The following is a 25293-nucleotide window of genomic DNA, read 5'->3' on the forward strand; positions in this document are numbered from 1 at the left end:
TACCATCTAAAGATCCCCTACACTGAATCTCCGACTTTTATTATTTTTTTGTTTTGCCTAGGATCTCCTATCTTGGACCTTGCTAAGCCCAATAGCCTGGAGCTGTGATATATCCACCATGCCCTGGCCTCTTATTCTCCCTCATTCCCACACTTTACTTGGTGATTCTCTTTTTGCCCATCACTGGCTATCCAAACATCCTCACCTCTGTTCCTTTCAGCCTTGGCCCTGGACCACACACAAGCCTCATGAGGTTCCTCCATCTGCCCTCCTCCCTGGCCATCAATGTCAGTCATCCAGCTACAAGGCACTTGGACCATCTCTAGCAGAGGCCACTATGTCAGACTCTAAATCCTCTCAATACCTCATGGGGGCCTGTGTTCCTTCAGCTTTAGTCTGTTATTGTTGGCCAAATCTCCCTTTTCCTCCACCTATCCCCTAATTTTTATACAGCCCTTCTTCCTCCAGAATCATCATTCCTAAAAGCGTGTAGTCATTATTCCCAGGCAGAAAGTGGCTGACCTCTCACATTGCTGAAGCAAGTAGAGGTTGAATTGCCTTAATGTGGACACTTCCTGGCCCCTTGTTACCAAAGCTTACCACCATCCCTAGGCCAATCTGTTCGGACTGGGCTTAAGTGCAGTCTGCGGAAAGGGCCCAGCCCCTGACATCCAGGGTGCAGGGCAATGGCAGCGGTAGGAGGGACTCTCCTAGATATGCCTGGAATAGGGAAGGCGAATCGGAGCGTGAGAGTCCGTGCCAGCTAGGGCTGCAGAAAAAGTACTATTTACCTTAGCATAGAGGTGAACCATAGTCCCACTTTATTTCCAATCTAGGACTGAGCAGCGAGAAGATTCAGAAATATCTCTGCAGAGAAGGAAAGGGAGCAAACAGCACAACCAGATAAACCAGTCAATCTAGACATAACTTCCCAGGTCTGCAAGCCAGGAGGCTCAGAGCTCATCACCAAACAAAGGCAGAGCTTGGGGTGTTAGAGGGAACATTCACCAGGAAGGAGGCAGGACCACTGCCTCATCCAGGGTAGAGAGAGGACATGGAGGGGAAGGAGACCCCTTTCTCATGCTGTCTCTGCCCCAACCCCTAATGGAGAGGGAGAGGGAAGAACCGTAGGCAACTCATGACATCCTGTTAGACACTTGCAGCAGAAGAGGGTCGGGGGTGGAGGCAGACATGGGAAGTCCCAGTGCAGAAGATGGAGGAGGCCATTTACTCTAGGAGTTTGACATAATTTGCAGGGAAGAGTCCAAAGTGATCATGGCAACGTCCCCGCCACCAGCCCTCGTGCACCATCTCGATGTCAGTGATGATGTCATCTGGATCAAAGGAAATCTCGTCACTTCCCTCTGGGGAGGAAATTGGTGGGATGTTAGGATGGTCAAACAGGAATCCCTCCATCCTGGTGCTCACTCTAAACCTCAGGGAGAGGAAAAGACCTGTTCTCCTTGATGCCAAGGCTGAGGCCTTCCCTGGCCTCCAGAATCGACCTCCTCTCTTGTATCAAAGGCCACTCCCAACCTACCTCCTTGGTAATCATACAGGGCCACAGCTGAGATCCCAGCCCCAGCAGCAGCAGGGCATCCTGACGATCCTGCATAATGAGAAATAGAAACATGGTCTCACCAACATGCAGAAGGAAAAAGGCAGGTTCCTCTGGGTAAAGGGGTAATTCTTCTTCCTTTTACCCTCCCCTAGACCTGACCAAATTCAGGAGCTGCCTCTCCTACATCACTTACCAGTCACAGTGGAGGGAAAAGAGGGATCCTCGGGCTCAAGCACATCCTCATAGTCCCCGTCTGGTTCATCATCCTGTTCATATCTGTCCATCTCCCCAACATCCTCATAGTCATTCTCAGGCTCAGGCTCAGGCTTGGGCTCGGGCTCGGGCTCGGGCTCGGGCTCGGGCTCAGGCTCAGGCTCTAATTCATACACTGGCTCTTCCTCCACCTGAAGGACTTCCAGAGTCCTGGGGGGCAGAGCTGGGGGCTCTTCGTTGTCCTAAGAGGGGATAGTGTGGAGCAGGGTGACTTCCAGTCACCAGGAGCTGCCTCTCCAAAACCTCACAATGGAGAGTTACTAGACCCATCACCATCACCACCTGTCGCCATCCTACCACTTCCACCCTTCATTCTTGCCTCCATCTAATGGCCTCTCCAAGGGAATAGTCTTTCATCCACCTTCATTCTTTTACCTCCTCCCAGACCCACCCACTTAACGCCTACCAAGGGATGACAGAGAAAGAATGTAAAAGGTGTGAGGAAAGGGGAGTGAGAAGCAAGTCACATTCCTGAAGACCAGGAAGACAATGAAGCAAAGGCACATTGTTGGGAATACCACAGCTAGGGTGACCAGTTGTCCAAGTCTGCCCAGGACCAGGTGGTTTTCCAGAATACATGGCTTTTAGTGCTGAGACTGGGATAGTCTCAGACAAACCAGGGTGGCTGGTCACCTGGTATGGCCCACCTTCTGGGACACAAGGAGATGAGGAGGGCAGAGAATCTTTGGGGCTCTGCTTACCTCTGAGGGAGTGTGCTTTGAGGGCAGGGCAGGCATAGGGTGTTCCCTACTGGTTCTCCCAGGCCCAGGCTCCGATGATGGACAACTCCCAGCGGGCGGCCAGGCCTATAGAGAATGAAGCATCTCTCCTGTAAGCAAGCAAGTCTCCACCTTCTCTCTTAAATTGTTCTGGAGCAACCCCTCCTATCTCTGCCAGTCCAAAGCAATCATCCCTCAAGATGGGCTCCAAACTGAAGTGATGGCTCCTCCTTGTTTCTGCAGCAATGAGTGGCTGCACTGGCTGGTGACCTGTCTTCTGTTGTACTGTATAAACCTTGGTTTTAACCTTCTCATATGTATGGTTTTAACAGTCTTACACAGTCCAGTTGAAATTTCCTGGAGACAGGGACAGCAGTTATAGACTTTGCCTAACACAGGGGAGGCCTGTGCCTTATTTTCTACCAATGATTTGTACCCTCAGGCCCCTGTCTGGGCAATGCCTCCTGGAAGTGGATCCTGGAGGGCCAAGTGCTCACCTCCGAGATTTTCTTGGGCAGTGGGGCTGGCACCACTGGCTCTCCCACAGTGACTGCTGGCTGCTGAGTCTCATGGCGCATCTTTACCAGGGCCTTTCTCTCCTGTTGCTGTCTGGCGATGTGCTGTGCCTTCTCTTTTTCCTCCTGCTTCCTCTTCTCCTCAGCCATGGACTCAAATTTTGCTTTCAGCCCACGGGCACCACTAGAAGCTGCAGACACAGGCAAGAAGAATTAGGGTTGTCTTGGACTGGGGGTGGGGTGGGTGGTGGGTGAAGATGGAAGGAAGAAGAGGAATCAGTTAAATGTCCAAGAAGAGAGCAGATGGAGGGAGTGCTCAAAGAAGGGAAGGCAAAGAGGTATTGATGGAGAAACAAGGGAATTTTAGGGAGATGGAGTAGCCCTGAAACTTGGGTTTCCATATAGCTGGGTCATACCATGTCACACTCTTGTCCTTTCTCAATTATAAGCCTAGGTCCCCTAACCGTATTCCTTAAGGAATGTGGTCCCTGTCCACATCCCTTAAATCTGTATGCCCCCTTATTGCCACTGACTCCTTAACCCCCCATCCAAGCTCCTATCCCCATGTATCCTTCCTAAAGGGCTCCCCTCCCCTCCCTGCCTGTGTTCTCTGCTCACAGTTCCTTCCCCAATGTCACTCTGTCTCTCTATCCACTTAACCTAGTTTTTCTAGAAGACAGAATGTGAGAATATGAGGGTAGGAGTCAAGTCTGTCTCAACGAATCTAGATAGCTTAGGCATGGAAGAGGTAGTCCAGGAAGAAAGGATGAGACAGGAGAGGCGGCTGAGAAGCACAGAGAGAGGGAATTGTTAAGACTCACCAGCTTCTGTGGGTGTCGTCTTCTTATAGGCAGTGGCTGGGGCCTCCATTTCATTGAAGCCAACAGCACTCTAGAGGTAGGAAAACAATGTGTATAGTGCAGGGGATGGGGAAAGGAGTGGTAATGAACCAGGAGGCAGTACTGGGAACTGGAGCCACTGAAGGAGGTGTCCCCAACCATATGATGCTCTATAGTTGAACAGGTGTTTCAATGGTGCTGTTTTGTGGCACAGAGAGGAGTAAAGAAGTTCTAAACTGGTGGTCTCAGCTCCCCTTTTGAAAGCTCGGTGTGCCTAGAATTGCACGTCTCTAAGTCCAATCGCCTGGAATGCAGCAGGGCCCCTGGCGAGTGCATGAAGAGGAACTGGTATAAGGGAGGACAGTGAATGGAGTGGGATGAGACTGTGCACTGGTTAAGCAATCAATGAAATTTCAAGCATCACCTTTCCCTGGAGTTTATCTGTCTCCCTCTGCCTCCCTTTACTCTTCTGAGTTAAAGCTCAGGCTTTGGAATACATGCCCTTTAGATGCTGGAGGCAGTCTGTGGGCAGTGCAGGACACCGTAGACAGCTCAGGGTACTGAGCTTTTCCCACCCTTTTACCAACTTTGCTTCTCACTGCTCTCCATGCATGTCAGGTGCAGTTTACAGAACTCTTCTCAAGGCATTGGTGTTCTGGTGCTGTACCTTATCCACTCGGTCCTTCTGGATTCCGTACTGACCGCCAAAGCCCTTGGCGTAATCTGCAGGGCAGAAAGGTCTGAGAGTCACAGATGAGGACGTGGGAGAGTCAGAGGACAGAGGGAGACATGGATGGGAAGAGATGGAAAAGAATGAAAACGGGTGGGAGAGAATGGAGGGGAGAGAGATGGGATGACAGAAATATAAAAATAAAGGGGCAGAAAAGAGGGAAATAAAAAAGAAGAAACAGGAAAAAATAAGGGGATCCCTCTGGCCTTCCCCTATTTGTCCAAGGAAAGATGGGGACCTCTCTGTCCCCTGTGTGGTAGAGGAGCCTCTAAGATTCATCCCAAACCACCCCCTTCCATCACCTGACCTGTCTTCATCCCTTTCTCCATGGCCCCTTCCCTTTGGCCTCCCTCCTCTGTCCTGCTCCTACTTTTTCTCTTTTCCTTTCTACCCATCTTGGTCTGCCTCACCCACCTCTACACACGTGCACTTACTCTTCACTCCATCACCTTCACTGCTCATCTGCCCCCCTGTATTCTGGGTCCCCTGTGTCAGCTTCCAGAAAGGCAGGAAGGAGGGCTCTATGCCACGCAGTGACCTCCCTCCTGTCCAACCCCAACTCACCTCTCTGGGACTCGTGTTTCTCTGTCTCTCCTTTGTAGTCATATCCCAGAGCTGCCTTGTCCCGTTTGTCTTTCTCTATCCCGTAACGGCCACCAAAGCCATGAGAGTAATCTGCGGCAGAAGGAGCAGTCATGAGAGCCCACTCTCAGCCCACAAAGAGTGCTGCGGAAAAGAGAAGTCAGGACGCACAGATTCAGGGGAGCAGGGGCCTGGGGAGAGAGCAGGGCTGAGTACAGGTGAATTAAAGAGAAGTGGCATTCTAAGCCATCATTTACAAGCTTCAATTCAACATTGTTCCTTCTTTTCCTTTCCTCCCTTACTTTCATCTTAAGATGAGAAGAAATTGTTAATTTCCTAAGAAGAGACTCCCAGAAAAAAATAGGCAGGTATGTAGGAAATGCTTGCCTTTCCCCATTCCTATGTAAACACTTAGAAATGTCATCTAAAATATAATAATCTTTTTTGAATAGTGAAGCACAAAAGAAAAGAAGAAAAAAAGTTCCTGGCTCTAGAAACAATAGGTGAATCAAAGCAGTAGATATGAGGGTAATTTGGAGCTAACACAGAAACACCAAGAGTATTTTAAGTCACAAATTTAGTGCCTAGGGGTTAGGATCTAGAGTTTGGGTTTCTAATTTACATATAAGAACAGGAGTCTGGGGAGCAGGAAATGAGCCTAGGCCCACTCCTATAAAAGAGTTCTAGAAAAATTCTACTCAATTGTCCAGGGAAATAGTGAGGGGGTGGGAGCTGTGTTGTAGCTTCTTCAGCATTTGGTAGGGGGAAATTTTACCTATGAGACTTGGAAACTCCAGGCATGTACCCAAGTGTCTAGAACACAAGTATATTTATACTTATATTATACAGTAATATTATACATATTTCATTTCCTGTGTGGGCACTTAAAACTATATATTTCCCAGTAAACTCTGGTTTTGCTGCATTCTACAATGTCATGTGTGTTTTAATTTTTATTCAGTTCAAATATGTTTTAATTTCCCTTATAGTTTTGTCTTTGACCCATGGGTTATTTAGAAATGGGTTGTTTATTTTTCAGATACTTGGGGAGTTCCCTAGATAATGTTTTTTGTTATTAGCTTCTAATTTAATTCTGTTGTGATGAGAAAATATGATATCTCATATTTAATCTTTTTAAATGTATTGAAACTTATTATACGGACCAGCACACAGTCTATCTTGGTGAATGTTCTATGAAACATGAAAAAAAAAGTGTATTCTACAGATCACACATAAAATATAAGTACAAATTCTTTATAAAATCCTACATAAGAATAGAAATCAATAAAAATTTTAAAACAAGTAAACAATGGAGAAAAATGAATAAAGCTAAAAGTAAGTTCTTTGAAATTAATAATATTGATAAACGATTAGGAAGAATAGTCAGTTAAGAATAGAAAAAACACAGATTCACAATATCACAAGTAAAAGTGAACATATCACCACAGATCTTATATAGGTTAAAAAGAAAACAAGGGAATACTATAAATGAATTTACACCAATAAATTTGTTAACATAGATAAAATGAAAAAATTCCTTAAAAAGCACACCATACCACACTGACTTTAGAAAAAATTGGAAGAGTGAATAGACCCATATCTATTTAAGAAATTGAATTCATAATAGAAAAAAAGAAAAAGAAACAAAAACAAAGACATTAGAATAAAAACAAACTAAAGAACAATATCTCTCATAAACATAGATTCAAATATCGTCAACAAAATATTAACAAATTGAAAATAAATTATTGTAGTCTACCACAACAGGCTAAGTAAGAAAAAATCACATGATCATATCGTCAGATGTAGAAAAAGCATTTGACAAAATCCAACACCCCTTTATGATAAAATTATTCAGCAAACTAGAAATAAAGGGGAACTTTTCAACTTGATAAACACTGTCTACAAAAGCCTACAGCTAACATAATATTTAATGAGAGAAGCTTGAAGTTGCCTCACAAATATCAGGTCCAAGATAAGGATGTCTCCTCTCTCTCTCATCATTCATTTTCAACAACATACTTAAAATCTTTGTTGATGCAAGAAAGAAAAAGAAATAAAAGATGCACAGACTGGAAGGAAGATACACAATTAACTAACTGTCTTTGTTTGCAGATAACATGGTTATCTACATTGAAAATCCAGAAGAACTGACAAACTCCTGAAACTAACCAACAATTATGGCAAGGTTACAGAATACAAGGTTAATTTATAGAAATCAACTGCTTTCCTACATACCCACAATGAACAAGGGAATTTGAAATTAAAAACACTATATAATCTACCTTAGTACCCCCATCAATACTACTATAATACAATATACTATAATAATACAAAAAAAGAAATACTTAGATATAAATTTAATGAACTATGTACAAGATCTACATGATGAGAACCACAAAACTCTGGTGAATGAAATCAAATAAAAACTAAATAAATAGAGAGAAATTCCATGATCCTGGATAGGAAGACTCAGTATGTCAAGATGTCATTTCTTTCCAACTTGATCCATAGATTCAATGTAATCCCAATCAAAATCCAGCAAGTTATTTTTTGGATTGACAAATTGATTATAAAGTTTATATGAAAAGCAGAAGACCCAGAATAGCCAACCCAATATTGAAGGCAAACAAAGTTGGAAGACTGACACTATCTGACCTCAAGGTGTAATATCAAGTACGGTAATGAAGACAGTACGGTACAGGCAACAGAACAGACAAATAGATCAATGGAACAGAACAGAGAGCACAGAAATAGACCCCCTTATAAATATACTCAACTGATCCTTTACAAAAGAGTAAAGGCAATACAATGGGAGAAAAAATATAGTCTTTTTAACAAAGGTGCTGGAACAAGTGGACATCCACATGCAAAAATATGAATCTAGACATAAGCATTACCTCCTACACAAAAACTAACAAAAAATAGAAATGGAAAATGCTAAACTCTAAAACTCCTAGATGATAACATAGGAGAAAACCTAGAAGACATTAGGTATAGTTATGCCTTTTTAAAAATATAACAACAAAGGTACAACCCATACAAGAAATAATTGATAAACTAGATTTCATTAAAATTAAGAACTTCTGTTCTTTGAAACTCAATGTCAAGAAAATTAGAAGATAAGCAATGGTTAAATAGACTAGAAGAAAATATTTGCAAAAGACACACCTGATAAGGACTATTATCCAAAATATACAAAGAACTCTTAAAACTTAAAAATAAAACAACCTGTATAAAAAATGGGTCAAAAGTCAGCTACGTGTAAGAGAATGAAACTGGATTACTGTCAAACTCCATACACAAAAGTAAACTCGAAATGGGTCAAAGTCCTGAATGTAAGTCATGAAACCATAAAACTCTTAGAAGAAAACAAAGGCAAAACTCTCTTGAATATAAACATGAGCAATATTTTCATGAACACATCTCCTTGGGCAAGGGAAACAAAAGCAAAAATGGACAAGTGGGCCAGTTAGAAAACACTAGGAACAACAAATGCTGGCGAAGATGTGGAGAAAGGGGAACCCTTCTACACTGCTAATGGGAATGTAAATTAGTTCAACCACTGTGGAAAGCAGTATGGAGGTTGCTCAAAACACTAAAAATAGAAATATCATTTGACCCAGAAATTCCATTACTAGGAATTTACCCAAAGAATTTAGGATCCCAGATTCAAAAAGACATTGCACCCCTATCCTACCGCAGCACTATTTATAATGGCCAAAAAATGGCCTAAGTGTCCATCAGTAGATGAATGGATAAGGAAGGTATGTTACATACACACAATGGAATATTATTCAGCCATAAGAAGAAAAGAAATCCTACCATTTGCAACAACATGGATGGAGCTAGAGGGTATTATGCTCAGTGAAATAAGCCAGGTGGAGAAAGACAAGCACCAAATGATTTCACTCATCTGTGGAGCATAAGAACAAAGCAAAAACTGAAGGAACAGAACAGCAGCAGACTCACAAAACCCAAGAATGGACTAACAGTTACCAAAGGGAAAGGGACTGGGGAGGATGTGTGGGAAGGGAGGGAGAAGTGGAATAAGGAACATTATGATTAGCACACAAAGCATTAGGGGCCAGGGGACACAGGGAAGGCAGTATAGCACAGAGATGATAAATAGTGACTCAATAGCATCTTACTACACTGATGGACATTGACTGTAATGGGGTACGTGGTGGGACTTGATAATGGGGGGAATCTAGTAACTACAATGTTGCTCATGTGATTGTATATTAGTGATACCATAAAAAAAAAAATGGACTAATGGTTGCCAAAGGGAAAGGGGTTGGGGAGATTGGGTGGGAAGGGAGGGATAAGGGGATTTATATGATTAGTGCACATAATAAAGGTGGGTTACGAGGAAGGAAGTATAGCACAGAGAAGACAAGTAGTGACTCTATAGCATCTTAGTATGACAATAGGAATGTAGTAACCACAATGTTGCTCATGTGAAACCTGAGCATAAGACTGTATATTGATACCTTAATAAAAAAAACAAAAAAGAAGGAAAAAAATGGATCAAAAATCTCAACAAACACCTCACTAAAGAGATACATATGGCAAATCAGCATATGGAAAGATGTTCTGTATCATATGTCATCAAAGAAATTTTAAAATTAAAACGAGATATGACTACACAGCTGTTAGAATGGCCGGAAGTCAGAACACTCACAACAGCAAATGCTATTGAGGATGTGGAGCAACAGGAATTCTCATATAGTGCTAGTGGGAATGCAAAATGGTACATCCACTTTGGAAGACAGTCTGGCAGTTTCTTACAAAAATAAACTTACTCTCACCATAGGATCCAGCAATCAAACTCTGGTATTTATCCAAAGGAGTTGAAAATATATATCTACACAAAAATCTGCACCCAGATGCTTATAGCAGCTTTAATCATAATTGCCAAAACTTGGAAACAACCAAGATGTCCTTCAGTAGGTGAGTGGATAAATAAATTGTGGTACATTCAGACAATGGAACATTATTCAGCACCAAAAAGAAATGACCTATCAAACTATTAAAAGACACGGAGGAAACTTAAATGCATATTACTAAGTGAAAAAGACAATCTGGAAAGGACACATACTATGATTCCACCTATATAATATTCTGTAAAAGACAAAATCATGGGGACAATTTAAAGATCAGTGGCTGCTGGTGGGTGGGGGGGATGAAAAGGAAGAGCACAGAGGATTTTCAGGACAGTGAAAATACTTTGTATGATATTATAATGATGGATTTATGTCCTTATACATTTGTCCAAACCCATAGAATGTACAACACCAAGAGTGAATCCTAAGATAAACTATGGACTTAGGGTGATTTTGATGTGTCAGTGTAGGATCATCCTTGGTAAAAAATGTACCACTGTGGTGAGTGATACTGATAATGGGAAATGCTTTGCAGGAGTGTTTATGGAATCTCTGTAGCTTCCTTTCAACTGGTTGTCAACCTAAAACTGCTCTAAAAATATAAAGTCTCTTTAAAAAGCAAGAGAGAGAGAGACACTGAGAAGAGAATGAAAAGTTCTAATGTACACCCAATATGAGTTCCAGAAGAAAGAATAAAAGAGAAAAGAGGAGAGGCACTATACTTTATGAATGCCTGAGAACTTTCCATAAGGGAAGTTATATCTCAGGTTGAAGAGGAGCAATAAGTCTCATGTAGGACAATAAAAATAGATCCAACACCTAGACATATCCTGATGATATTTCAGATTATCAGAGAAAAAAGAAAAACTCTCATAGAAAAAAAAAGAGAGACAAGACATGTTACCCACAAAGGAATGATGATTAGACTGACACAAGAGAGATGCCAGAGATGATGAAATAATGTCTTCAAAGTGATGAAGGGAAAACAACAATGAAGAATAGAGCAAAATAAAGATTTTTTTCAGGCAAAGTTGGATGTTACTTCATAGACTCTCACTGAAAGAATTATCAAAGAATATACTTCAGCAAGAAGAAAATAAAAGAAGCAAGGAAGAAAGAATGAAATAAACAATGATCATCTAGGAATTTGGTAAATATGTTGTTCAATTTAAATAAGCATTCACTAAACAATAATAATGACTCATTTTGGGGGGGTTTAGAAACACATGAAATGAATATACTGGACAATAACAATTGTACAAAGAAAGAATGTAGGAGGATATAATTAAATTATCTACATTTCTTTTATTACTCAGGAAGAGAGAGTGATTATTTTTTAATTTAAGTTGAATATGCAGGTTAAAACTTAAGGATAGCTTCCTAAAATAAAGGAGTAGAATACCTTATTTTCAACCCGTCAGAGGGAAAGGGGGACTAAAGAAAGCTTAATGTTATAGAAAGTGATACAGAAGAATGAAGCAAGTACACACTTGGATTTAAAAATATCTAAACTAGTGGGGAACCAGGTCATGGAACTAAAGGGAGTTGGTGACAGCTGCTGGGAGTTGAAGTCTGAGCAGAATAGCAGGTCAGTCAGGTTGCTCAGCCTGATGAGCAGGGTCCTCACCTTTCTGAGATGTGTGTTTCTCCACTTCTCCTTTGTAATCAAAGCCAACTGCTGACTGCAGAGAAAAAGAGAGAATTGGTTAGAGTATGAGCTGATACTTTTTCCCTTCCTTCACTTGCCCTTACTCCTAGCTCAGCCCAGAGGTTAGTTCATAGGGGCTCACGGCTGAGTATGGGGGTTTAACAGGAACAGTACCCAGACAGGCTGGTGTAGGGGAAGTGTGCTATGAAGGCAATGAGCGTGGGCTGAGCACAGAGAGCTCTAGGTTCAAATCCCAACCCCACTTCTGTAGGTATGTCCTGTAATATTACTGAGCCTCAGTCTCTGCACATAAGAAATGAAATTAGATATACCTACCTGTCTAATTAACCTCAACTGTAAAATGGGAGAAATGACCTGTCTTTATGTGGTATATTATGAGAAGTAAATGGAGCAAGGTATATATTGTGTCTGCATCAGGTCACTCAGTAAATCAGTGCTTTTCTTGCCAACTTTCATGAACCTCAAAAGACAGAATAGCTAAGAGAGGGCTTGTAAACTATAAAGCACTGTATGTAAGAAATGTTATCCTATTCCTAATTGGTTATCCTGTGCCACTTCTCTTTCCTTACACAGCAGTTGAAACAGAGATGTGGATTTTGGTGGGATGAGAAGCCACCAGGAGAATCTTGACCCCAGCTGCTCCAGGACTGGATATATCAGTCAATCCAAGTTACCACATAGTTGCATCACCATCTGGCTCAGCAAATGTGGGTCTTTAAGCAAGTCTAGATTTTGTCATCTTAAGAGTTATTACTATTTATTGTTTCTTGATTTATATGACACACCAATTGTTTAGGTGATTCAGTGTGTGGCTCAGGGGGCAGAAGATGAAAGAAGGGGCAATGAACAATCAGGCAAAAGCAGGAGGAGGCCAAGATGGAAGGGAAATTACATCCCTTCCATGTGCAGATGTTCTTCCACAGCTGCAGGGGAAGAGACATTATCTGCACTATAAAAAATGAAATCAAAGACTCTCAGGTGTGAAAATGAGAACATCAATGAGTTACTGATCAGACTCTGCTAACTACTCTTTCATATGTAATCATACTGCCCTTTTTTTCTCTTTAAAACTACTTTTTTGTACAAAGAGGTCTTTTTATTGGAATATAGTTGATATACAATATTATACTGGTTTCAGATGTACAACATAGTGATTCAGTAATTATACATGTCAGTAAATGCTCACCGTGGTATCGTTACTCCCTGGTACCAGGCCTAGATATTATATTATTATTGGTTATATTCTCCATGCTGTACTTCCATTCCTATGACTAATTTATTTTGTAATTTGAAGTTTGTACCTCTTTATTCCCTTCACCATTTCACTCAGCCATCTCCTCTCTGGTAACCACAGTCTGTTGTCAGTGTTAATGGATTACAAAGGAGTCTTTAAAGTACCTGGACTTCAGGTATCTGGTGTGAAGTCCTATGAAAAGTAACCTTTACCTTCTAAAAACATTGTAAACTTAATTAGTTGTTTTACTTGATTACTCGCGGCTGTGGTAATAACATTCAAGCTGACATCTGTCTTTCCCTCAAAGGCATAAATACTTATAAAGTTTTGATGTTTAATCAAAAGAGGAGCTTTGGAATTTCTCTCTTCTCTTTTCATGTGTACAGGTATAATAAAAACCAATGGATTGAGGGATTCCTTATTCAAACAGAGTGAGAGTCTTTGTCTCATTTAAATTAACACTTTTTAGCTCAGCCCATGGCTGCCAACAATGGAACAAAGGAACTTGCTGAGGGAGATCATGGGGGTCGTCCTCACGATGGACCCTCCTGGAGTCCACTGCCCTGTCTTCCCACAGAAGCAGAGGCCACGGTCAAGGTGAGTGCTGGTGAGTCCCGCATGATTTGAGTTGGGTAGTGTGAGGAGACAGCTGTCACTTACCTTGTCTGCCCTGTCCTTCTCAACTCCATATTTGCCCCCAAAGCCTCTGGCAGCATCAGTCTGAGAAGAGTGCTTCTCCACGTCAGCGACGTACTCATGGCCCAGAGCACTCTGAGACAAATCAAGGATGGAACGAGTGACAAGAGAGAAATGACCATGAAAAAGTAAAACAAGTCTGAGGCGGGATGGGCACAAGAATGTGAGAAATCCCATTCTGGGTCAGACTCGTGGCCCCTACCAAAGGTGCCGAGGAACACGTGATGGGAGAGCAAGGACGGAAGCCTTGCACATCTGATTCTCCTTCAACACCCCTAGAAACCCCTCATTCAGGGGACTCCCATCGGATGGGCAGGGGCTGGAAGGACAAAGACTAGGTAGACAGAGCAGTGTTAAACCAGGAACAAAAGGTCAGTGAAAACAAAAGACTTTGTGCACCGACATAGAAATGAGGGTAGTTACCAGGGAGACCAGAGGGGACTGACCAGAAGCTATGGCCAGGATTGAATATTTCACAAAAACAGCCAGTACTTTCATTCTGGATTTTTGTTCCTGTCTGACCATCAAAGTTCAGAAGTGCTCCTGAGCCCTGATATTTAACAGTGACTGACTGACTATATCAAAGGGGGGTAGTAGCCAATACTGTAACTTAAATAGCATAAGCTTAAATCTTTTCTATTCCTCTCTACTTTTGACACCATGTACCATTTTATTTTCTGTTTGGTTTTGGAAGGTACATCTCTTCTAATGTTTAGATATGAATGCTTTAGTAATCTGGGAACTGAATAATACTTCAAACAAAATAATGATACCTTACAGAGTCTCAACTAAGAAGAATTAGAAAGCTTCTCCTTCATCTTCTATTTCCAATCCTGTGCTGAGAAAAACACCATCAATACCGAGATTGATGTAAAGCACTGCCCCCATGAGCTCTTGAGAACTCATTTTGCAGTATTTTGGGGTCTGCATAGGTCAATTTCACTCATTGAATTTAAGAATGAATGACTGCTTATCTGTTTTTATTGCTTTCCTGGGAATTTTGTGGGAGAATAGAATGAAATGCCTACACTTCACTTTACACAATGACAAAACTTCTCTTGAGGGTGAACTAAAGACTTCCACTGGATTTTTTTTTCCTCCTTAAAGAGAAAATCTTTTTTCTTATAAAAATGTATCTCTATCTTTGAGGTTAGGAAAGTCGATGGAAAATATGATTTAATGTACATGAATTTTTTATCATACTTTTATAGTATCTATTGGGTAAAGGAAAAACAAATTTATATTTGAGGGCATCTAATGGATAAATTCACACCAATATTTTCCACACCTGTGTGCACATCACATCAGTAATGTATAAAATGTATGCAAAAAGAACACTAAATATACAGCAAAGTAAATAAGAGAAGTTGCAACACAGACATAAGAAACATTTTTAAGTAGTAAATGATTTTAAACCTATTTTCCCTTCTTGTGCTCACTGTCTCCTCAGCCCAGGATTTAACAGTCCGGCTGGGCCTACAACAGGTCAGCCCTTCTAGTTCTTGGCTCTTGTTTTCTGTCATCTATATTTTATGTGCTGAGATCAGGAAAAAATATGATATAAATAATACGTGGACATACTATTTTAAGGCCCAAATGAATACTGTACTTTGAATAAGTTTTAAGCCATAAAACACAAATGAATCAATCTGTCTTTCTTCTAAACAAATATCTCCCTTTCAACTTACCTTGTCCATTCGGTCTCTCTCCACCCCAAACCGACCTCCATAGCCATGGGATGCTTTGGGCCCAGATTCCATCTCCTTCTTCTTGAGAATATCATGCTCCTCTGACACTTTGTTCCTCAGCTGGTGGATGCTAGAAGTAACCATATGACAGACACACCTAGCACAGGAATGTCCATGAGCCCTCCTTCCCAGAAAAATGGAAATCTTGAGGTGTATTCTGTTTATTTTTAGCAATAACCTGAGCCCCTAAAGTATATCCATGCTGGGTCTGGGGGTAAGAGATTAGTGTGGCCTGCACACTGTAGCCTGATTTAAACTCTCCAAAAGACAGTAGCATTTCCTTTTGGTCTGTTATTTTGCTAATTAACCTGATAATTAGTTCCATTTGTTTATATTCTAAATATCAGAGAGCAATGACACCTATATTCTAGTAACTGGGAAGTTATTTTCCTCTCTGAATGCATTTGTTTTCTGGTAATTAGGTACTCCACCTCAAGAAGCAGAAAAATATCTGTATATCCTTTTACTCACATATTCTAGCCCTGGGAGTCTACCCCAAGGAAATAACTTTATATATGGCAAAGCTTAATATCTAATGATATTCATGGAAACATTGTGTATAATAGCAAGAACCCAGAAACAATTTACATGGCAAATAATTAGAGAATAGTTAAGTAAATTGCAATATTACCTTTCAGTGGCATATTAGGAAGTTATTAAAAATGATCGTTATGAAACATGCAGCCTTGGAAAGTTTTTCTGCCCATTAAGTATTTTGTGTATTTTCTTGTCAAAATGAATGCCCTTCACCATTGCCCCTACATCTGATAATTCCTGAGAGAAGTAAAAACTAATAAATTTCATTCTTATCACTAATTATTTAATTCTTTAACCCTCAAATAATATCTTTGGGACACCTGTATCCCTAAGAGAATATAACACCAAAAGGAGACATTCTCCTCACTTCACGCTCACCTTCGCCATGAAGGTGGGGAGCACCTCTGCCTGTCTGTTGGGCTTGAGGATATGAAGTGATAGCTCAGCACCAGCACCAATAAGTGACCATCAGGACTGATACTTGGATACATATAAGGATCCCTGGGGGTTCTTAGAAATATTTGGGCAAGAGAACCCTAAATGAAAATTTTTACTTCTTGAAGGAAGAAATGAAGGTTTAGGGAATTGAGTTAGTTACTAAGACCTCACTAGCTCAGGAAAATCAGATATAGTGGATATAGGTAGAGGGGCCATCTCACAGTAGAAATTCTCCTCTTTCATGGTAGACTAGATCCATCTGGTGGCTTTGCAGCATAAGACCACCAAAGGTCTTTTTAAAAAGCCTCCTCAGCTTTAGTCACAGTTAATTTTAGAAAGCTGGCTTTGAATCAGATGAAATTAAACTAGGCACTGGAAGAACCCTCTGTTCCCATGCCTGCTCTAAACCCTCTGGCAGCAGTGAAGGCAGAGATCCTGTGTTGCTAGTTCAACACCACCAATACTTTAGATATGTCTGTGTCAAAGATGGTTTTGATTCCAAGAACATTAAATGACTGATTTTCCTAACCAAAATATTCAGATGATGAATGAAGAAAATGAGGCCAAACATTACTTTCAAATAGGAAAATCTGTAAGATTTTAATGAGTCCAGTAATTAGTACATCAGTCAGAACTATATTATAGTTGAAACAAATTTTTAAAAGCAATAAAATAAGATTCAGGAATATTCACATAATGGATGATAGTGAGGCTAGTCAGAGGATCATGCCAATAGATAATATAATTTAAATGAAAATGTTGGGGCCAAAGACCAACTTCTTATCAAATTTCTTAGAATATAGCTGAAACCATGCTAAATAGGTCTTAGTTACATAATTCTTTATTCAATAAATATTAATTAAATATTAATGTTTATTTAAATTAATAGTTATGACATTTCAAATAAAACCTTAAGTGAATTATAATTTATAATTTAAAATTATAATTAATAATTATAAATCACATATTTAATTATTATAAATAATAAACTTAAGAGTGCAAGGAAGGCACTGTTGGGCTTTGAGAACACAAAGATGATTAACGTATAGAGATAGAGGTCAGGTGGAAGAGATAGGAAAACAAAAAAAAAATTACAATTCAATGTGCTCAATGGAATACCTGAGAAACTTTGACACATTAGCTCTCAGATGCTTATTTTAAGATTTAAAATACCTTGGAATTGATACAGCAATGCAGTTTATGATAACCAAGAAAAATCCAGGACCTCAAAGATAAGCTAAAAGAAGGAACAGATCTTTTGTTCTTATTATCAAAGTAAAATCACAAAGGTGAGTGACTCAGACTACAGGATTTTATCACAGATGATATGATCACAGATGTAGAAAATCTTCAAGAATCTACCAAAAAGGTACTAGTAGAACTATTAAGTACATTTGGCAAGTTTACAGGATACACGGTCACTGTCAAAATCAATTTTATTTCTACATACTAGCCATGGACATTTGGAAATTGAAAGTTAAAAATAAATACCACTTGAGAGAGACAGCTCAAGATGGTAGCATGAGTAGGGCAGTGTAAATCTCCTCCCAAAATCATATACATTTTTGAAAATACACAATTAAAGAGAGACCAGAAGATATAGTACAACAGCCAGGCTACATCTACATCTGTGAGAACTCAGCCTCTCATGAAAGGGTAAGATACAAAGCCATGACCTGGCAGGACCCGAGCACTCCCCCAACCCCAGCTAACCGGCAGGAGGAAAAGAATCAGAGTGGGGAGGGAGTGGAAGCACAGGACTGCTAAATAACCAGCCCTAGTAATCTGCACTGGGACACAGACACACATTGCATGGTACACTGGATATTAGAGAAACAGAAAAGTAAAATCCGAGACAGAGACTGTGAGCAGGTCCCCACAGCTGGCTCCCCTGGGACAACAGAAAAGCAGCCACTTTTAAAAGTTTTAAAGGGACAAGGGCTTAACAGCTGGAGGAAATCATCCCACTACACTCAGCTCAGCAGCCTAGGAATCCTAAGGAACTTCAAGTGCCCTAAACCCCTGGGTGGCAATGCAGCTCCAAAGCCCCTCACGGCAATAAGCAGCCTGCAATTCATTCCCACCCACCAGTGCTGCAAGCAAACCAGATGACCCGCCACAGCTGCAGAGCAGCAGGGAAGCAGCCTTGCCCACAGCAAACACACTGAGTCTCCTCCCAGAGTGCAGGTAACCAGGCCAGAACCAGAGGTTGCTGCCAGTGCGCAGCTGCCCAGCACAGGCAGCAGAAGCCAGAACAAGGTCTGCAAGGCACAAAGGGGCACTGTTATTGCAGGACAGCACACCCGGCACATCCGTGACCCCCTGCAGTGCCCTAGGCTATCCCAAGGGCTTCCGCACCCACAGCAGCTCAGAAGATTATCCCAGAGACTGCTCCTGGTGTGTGGTTAACCAGCACAGACAGCAGAGAAGGGTAAGGCAACCAGCAAACAGGAAGGGACTTTGTTCTCCCAGTTGACACACATGCCACCTGTGCAACCACTTCTATTGCCATGAAAAGCACAAGAATCTGGTCCAGTCAAAAATCACTCAGACAACCACAGAGAGAGAGGGCCTGGTGAGATAGATATAACCAATCTTCCTGAAAAAGAATTCAGAATAAAAGTCATAACTATGCTGATGGAGCTGCAGAGAAATATGCAAGAGTGAAGGGATGAACTCCGGAGGGAGATAACAGAAAAGAAACAATGAAGAGAAGGACTTAAGAGCAGATTGGATGAGGTGCAATAGACTGTTAATGGAATAGAAATCAGAGAACAGGAATACAGAGAAGCTGAGGCAGAGAGAGATAAAAGGATCTCTAGGAATGAAAGAATATTAAGAGAACTGTGGGACCAATCCAAATGGAACTATATTCGTACTATAGGGGTACCAGAAGAAGAAGAGAGAGGAAAAGGGATAGAAAGTGTCTTTGAAGAAATAATAGCTGAAAACTTCCCCAAACTGGGGGAGGAAATAGTCTCTCAGACCATGGAAGCCCAGAGATCTCCCAACACAAGGAACCCAAGGAAGACAACACTGAGGCATATAATATTTAAAATGGCAAAGATCAAAGACAAGGAAAGGGTATTAGAGGCAGCCAGAGAGAGAAAAAAGATCACCTACAAAGGAAAACCTATCAGGATATCATCAGACTTCTCAACAGAAACCTTACAGGTCAGAAGAGATCAAGCAATATATGGAGACAAATGACAACAATAATTCAATACCTCAAAATGTGTGGGACACAGCCAACGCTGTGCTAAGAGGAAAGTATATTGCAATACAGGACTACCTCAAGAAAGAACAATCCCATATAAATAGTCTAAACTCCCAATTAATGAAACTAGAAAAAGAACAATATATGAGGCCCAAAGTCAGTAGATGGAGGGACATAATAAAGATTAGAGCCGAAATAAATAAAATTAAGAAGAATAAAACAATAGAAAGAATCAATGAAAGCAAGAGCTGGTTCTTTGAGAAAATAAACAAAATTGATAAACCCCTAGCCAGACATATCAAGAAAAAAAGAGAGTCTACTCACATAAACAGAATCAGAAATGAGAAAGAAAAAATCACTACGGACACCACAGAAATACAAAGAATTATTAGAGAATACTATGAAAAATTATATATGAACAAACTGGATGACCTAGAAGAAATGGACAACTTTCTAGAAAAACACAACCTTCCAAAGCTGACCAAGGAAGAAACTGAAAATCTGAACAGACCTACTACCAGCAACAAAATTGAACTGGTAATCAAAAACCTACCCAAGAGGATCACAGGAAGATGGCAGCATGAGTAGTTCAGAGGAAATCTCCTCCCCAAAATATATATATTTATGAAAATACAATAAATACAACTATTCCTAAAAGAGACACTAGTGGATGCAGTACAACAGCCAGGATACATCTACATCTGTAAGAACTCAACATCACACGAAGGGGGTAAGATACAAGCCACAGCCAGGCAGGACGCGAACACTCCTCAACCCCAGAACCTGGCAGGAGGAAAGGAGTTGGAATGGGGAGGGAGTGAAAGCCCAGGACTGCTAAAAAACCAGCTCTCAAAATCCATACCTGGAGCGCAGACACAAGGTACACGGGTGCTGGATATTAGAGAAATGGAAAAGCAAAACCTGTGGGAAGGTCCCCACAATGAGTGCCCCTGAGACAAAAGAAAAACGAGTGCTTTCTGCCAGTCTTAAAGAGACAGGGACCCCATGGCTGGATGAAGTCGTCCCGGCACACTTAGCTAGCAACTGGAAATCCCAGGGAACCTTGGGCGCCCTAAACCCCGGGGAGGCAGCACAGCTCTGAAGTCCCTCACAGAACTAAGAAGCCTGCCAGTCATTCCTCCAACTGGCACAGACCCTGACACACCGGCCCAGTAGCAGGAGAGTGGCAGCACCTACCAGGGGTAGCTGCACTGGAAGGGACCGGGAACGGATCACGTGCGCCAATGGCACCAGAGGGGACTAGGAGAGGCTTGTGCAAGCCCGCAGCGGCAGCAACCAAACAGCCCAGGTGCAGCTCACGTGCACTGGCAGCAGTGGAGCCAGAGGAGCCCGGTAGAGGCCCACACGGGAGAGCCCCGCATGCACCTGCAGCAGAGCCAGAGGGAGCAGGCATGCTCCCAGCAGCCAACCGGAATCCCAGCCCAATGCACAGCTGCCTGGGCCAGACCCAAAGGCTGCTGTTGGCACACAGCTGCCCGGCAGGGGCGCTGCTATCACGGAGGACCACACCTGGCATGCCTCCCACTCCCCGCAGGGCTCCGCACTGCTCTGACGGAGACCCTGCCCACAGCAGCTTAAGGGACTAACCCGGTGGCTGCTCCAGGAGTGTGGGTAAACGACACAGGAAGCAGAGAAGGGCAAGGCATCCTGCAAGCAGGAAAGGACTTTCTTCTCCCAGCTGACACACCCACACCCTGCCTACAGCCACTGCTATCACCATGAAAAGGCAAAAAAATTTAGTCCAGTCTAAGGTAGTTCAGACAACACCAGAGAGAGGATCTGCAGAGACAGACCTAACCAGTCTCCCTGAAAAAGAATTCAAATTAAAAATCATAAACACGCTGACAGAGCTACAGAGAAATATGCAAGAGCTAAGGGATGAAGTCCGGAGGGAGATTACAGATATCCGGAGGGAGATTATAGAAGTGAAACAAACTCTGGAAGGATTTATAAGCAGAATGGATAAGATGCAAGAGGCCATTGATGGAATAGAAACCAGAGAACAGCAATGCATAGAGGTTGACACAGAGAGAGATAAAAGGATCTCCAGGAATGAAACAATATTAAGAGAACTGTGTGACCAATCCAAAAGGAACAATATCCACATTATAGGGGTACCAGAAGAAGAAGAGAGAGAAAAAGGGATAGAAAGTGTCTTTGAAGAAATAATTGCTGAGAACTTCCCCAAACTGGGGGAGGAAACAGTTGCTCAGACTACGGAGGCACACAGAACTCCTGAGAGATGGGACCCAAAGAGGAAAACACCAAGACACATAATAATTAAAATGGCAAAGATCAAGGACAAGGACAGAGTATTAAGGCAGCCAGAGAGAGAAAAAAGGTCACCTACACAGGAAAACCCATCAGGCTATCATCAGACTTCTCAACAGAAACCTTATAGACCAGAGGAGAATGGCATGATATATTTAATGCAATGAAACAGAAGGGCCTTGAACCAAGGATACTGTATCCAGCACGATTATCATTTAAATATGAAGGAGGGATTAAATAATTCCCAGACAAGCAAAAATTGAGGGACTTTGCCTCCCACAAACCACCTCTACAGGGCACCCTACAGGGACTGCTCTAGATGGGAACACTCCTAAAAAGAGCACAGAACAAAACACCCAACATATGAAGAATGGAGGAGGAGGAATAAGAAGGGAAAGAAATAATCATCAGACTCTATTTATAATAGCTCAATAAGTGAGTTAAGTTAGACAGTAAGGTAGTAAACAAGCTAACCTTGAACCTTTGTTAACCATGAATCTAAAGCCTGCAATGGCAATAAGTACATATCTTTCAATAATCACCCTAAATGTAAATGGACTGAATGCACCAATCAAAAGACACAGAGTAATAGAATGGATAAAAAAGCAAGACCATCTATATGCTGCTTACAAGAGACTCAACTCAAACCCAAAGACATGCACAGATTAAAAGTCAAGGGATGGAAAAAGATATTTCATGCAAACAACAGAGAGAAAAAAGCAGGTGTTGCAATACTAGTATCAGACAAAATAGACTTCAAAATAAAGAAAGTAACAAGAGATAAAGAAGGACATTACATAATGATAAAGGGCTCAGTCCAACAAGAGGATATAACCATTATAAACATATATGCACCCAATACAAGAGCACCAATATATGTGAAACAAATACTAACAGAATTAAAGGAGGAAATAGAATGCAATGCCTTCATTTTGGGAGACTTTAACACACCACTCACTCCAAAGGACAGGTCCACCAGACAGAAAATAAGTAAGGACACAGAGGCACTGAACAACACGCCAGAACAGATGGACCTAATAGACATCTACAGAACTCTACATCCAAAAGCAACAGGATACACATTCTTCTCAAGTGCACATGGAACATTCTCCAGAATAGACCACATACTAGGACACAAAAAGAGCCTCAGTAAATTACAAAAGATTGAAATCCTACCAACCAACTTTTCAGACCACAAAGGCATAAAACTAGAAATAAATAGTACAAAGAAAGCAAAGAGGCTCACAAACACATGGAGGCTTAACAATATGCTTCTAAATAATCAATGGATCAATGACCAAATTAAAATGGAGATCCAGCAATATATGGAAACAAATGACAACAACAACACAAAGCCCCAACTTCTGTGGGACACAGCAAAAGCAGTCTTAAGAGGAAAGTATATAGCAATCCAGGCATATTTAAAGAAGGAAGAACAAACCCAAATGAATAGTCTAACATCATAATTATCAAAACTGGAAAAAGAAGAACAAATGAGGCCTAAGGTAAGCAGATGGAGGGACATAATAAAGATCACAGACGAAATAAATAAAATTGAGAAGAATAAAACAATAGCAAAAATCAATGAAACCAAGAGCTGGTTCTTCGAGAAAATAAACAAAATAGATAAGCCTCTAGCCAGACTTATTAAGAGAAAAACAGAGTCAACACACATCAACAGAATCAGAAACAGGAAAGGAAAAATCATGACAGACCCCACAGAAATACAAAGAATTATTAGAGAATACTATGAAAACCCATATGCTAACAAGCTGAAAAACCTAGGAGAAATAGACAACTTCCTAGAAAAATACAACCTTCCAAGACTGACCCAGAAAGAAACAGAAAATCAAAACAGACCAATTACCAGCAACGAAATTAAATCAGTAATCAAAAACCTACCCAGGAACAAAACCTCCAGGCCAAAAGGATTTACCTTGTAATTTTATCAGACATACAGAGAAGACATAATACCCATTGTACTTAAAGTTTTCCAAAAAATAGAAGAGGAGGGAATACTCCCAAACTCATTCTATGAAGCCAACATCATTCTAATACCAAAACCAGGCAAAGACCCACCAAAAGAGAAAACTACAGACCAATATCCCTGATGAACGTAGATGCAAAATACTCAACAAAATATTAGTAAACCGAATTCAAAAATACATCAAGAGGATCATACACCATGACCAAGCGGGATTCATCACAGGGATGCAAGGATGGTACAACATTCGAAAATCCATCAACATCATCCACTACATAAGCAAAAAGAAAGAAAAACCACATGATCATCTCCATAGATGCTGAAAAAGCATTCGACAAAATTCAACATCCATTCATGATAAAAACTCTCAGCAAAATGGGTATACAGAACAAGTACCTCAACATAATAAAGGCCATATATGATAAGCCCACAGCCAACATCATACTGAACAGTGAGAGGTTCACTGTTCCTCTGAGATCGGGAAAAAGACAGGGATGCCCACTCTCCCCACTGTTATTCATCATGGTACTGGAGGTCCTACCCATGGCAATCAGACAAAACAAAGAAATACAAGGAATCCAGATTGGTAAAGAAGAAGTCAAACTGTCACTATTTGCAGATGACATGATATTGTACATAAAAAACCCTAAAGACTCCACTGCAAAACTACTAGAACTAGTATCAGAATTCAGCAAAGTTTCAGGATACAAAATTAACACACAGAAATCTGTAGCTTTCCTATACACTAAAAATGAACTAATAGAAAGAGAAATCAGGAAAACAATTCCATTCACAATTGCATCAAAAAGAATAAAATACCTAGGAATAAACCTAACCAAGGAAGTGAAAGACCTATACCCTGAAAACTACAAGACACTCTTAAGAGAAATTAAAGAGGTCACTAACAAATGGAAACTCATCCTATGCTCCTGGCTAGGAAGAATTAATATCATCAAAACGGCCATCCTGCCCAAAGCAATATACAGATTCGATGCAATCCCTATCAAATTACCAATAGCATTCTTCAATGAACTGGAACAAATAGTTCAAAAATTCATATGGAACCACAAAAGACCCCGAATAGCCAAAGCAATCCTGAGAAGGAAGAATAAAGTGGGGGGGATCTCACTCCCCAACTTCAAGCTCTACTACAAAGCCACAGTAATCAAGAGAATTTGGTATTGGCACAAGAACAGAGCCACAGACCACTGGAACAGAATAGAGACTCCAGACATTAACCCAAACATATATGGCCAATTAATATATGATAAAGGAGCCATGGACCTACAATGGGGAAATGACAGTTTCTTCAACAGCTGGTGTTGGAAAAACTGGACGGCTACATGCAATAGAATGAAACTAGATTATTGTTT

At 41.1% G+C, this 25293-nt stretch overlaps 1 protein-coding gene across 1 annotated transcript in view; it reads right to left on the bottom strand.

Moving 5' to 3' along the window:
* Positions 1–798: 798 nt before the first annotated feature.
* Positions 799–25293, bottom strand: part of HCLS1 (hematopoietic cell-specific Lyn substrate 1) — a 33955-nt gene continuing 9460 nt past the window's right edge. The window contains exons 4-14 of the mRNA XM_036883371.2: positions 15393–15522; positions 13669–13779; positions 11733–11787; positions 5202–5312; positions 4575–4630; positions 3890–3959; positions 3051–3259; positions 2536–2640; positions 1755–2016; positions 1541–1609; positions 799–1364 (exon numbers count right to left, since the gene is read on the bottom strand). Coding sequence (XP_036739266.2) covers positions 1228–1364; positions 1541–1609; positions 1755–2016; positions 2536–2640; positions 3051–3259; positions 3890–3959; positions 4575–4630; positions 5202–5312; positions 11733–11787; positions 13669–13779; positions 15393–15522 — 1315 coding nt within the window. The 3' untranslated portion in view covers positions 799–1227. The remainder of the gene's footprint in view (positions 1365–1540; positions 1610–1754; positions 2017–2535; positions 2641–3050; positions 3260–3889; positions 3960–4574; positions 4631–5201; positions 5313–11732; positions 11788–13668; positions 13780–15392; positions 15523–25293) is intronic.

Source organism: Manis pentadactyla, chromosome 1, assembly GCF_030020395.1.
Source record: "Manis pentadactyla isolate mManPen7 chromosome 1, mManPen7.hap1, whole genome shotgun sequence".
Taxonomy (NCBI): Eukaryota; Metazoa; Chordata; class Mammalia; order Pholidota; family Manidae; genus Manis; species Manis pentadactyla.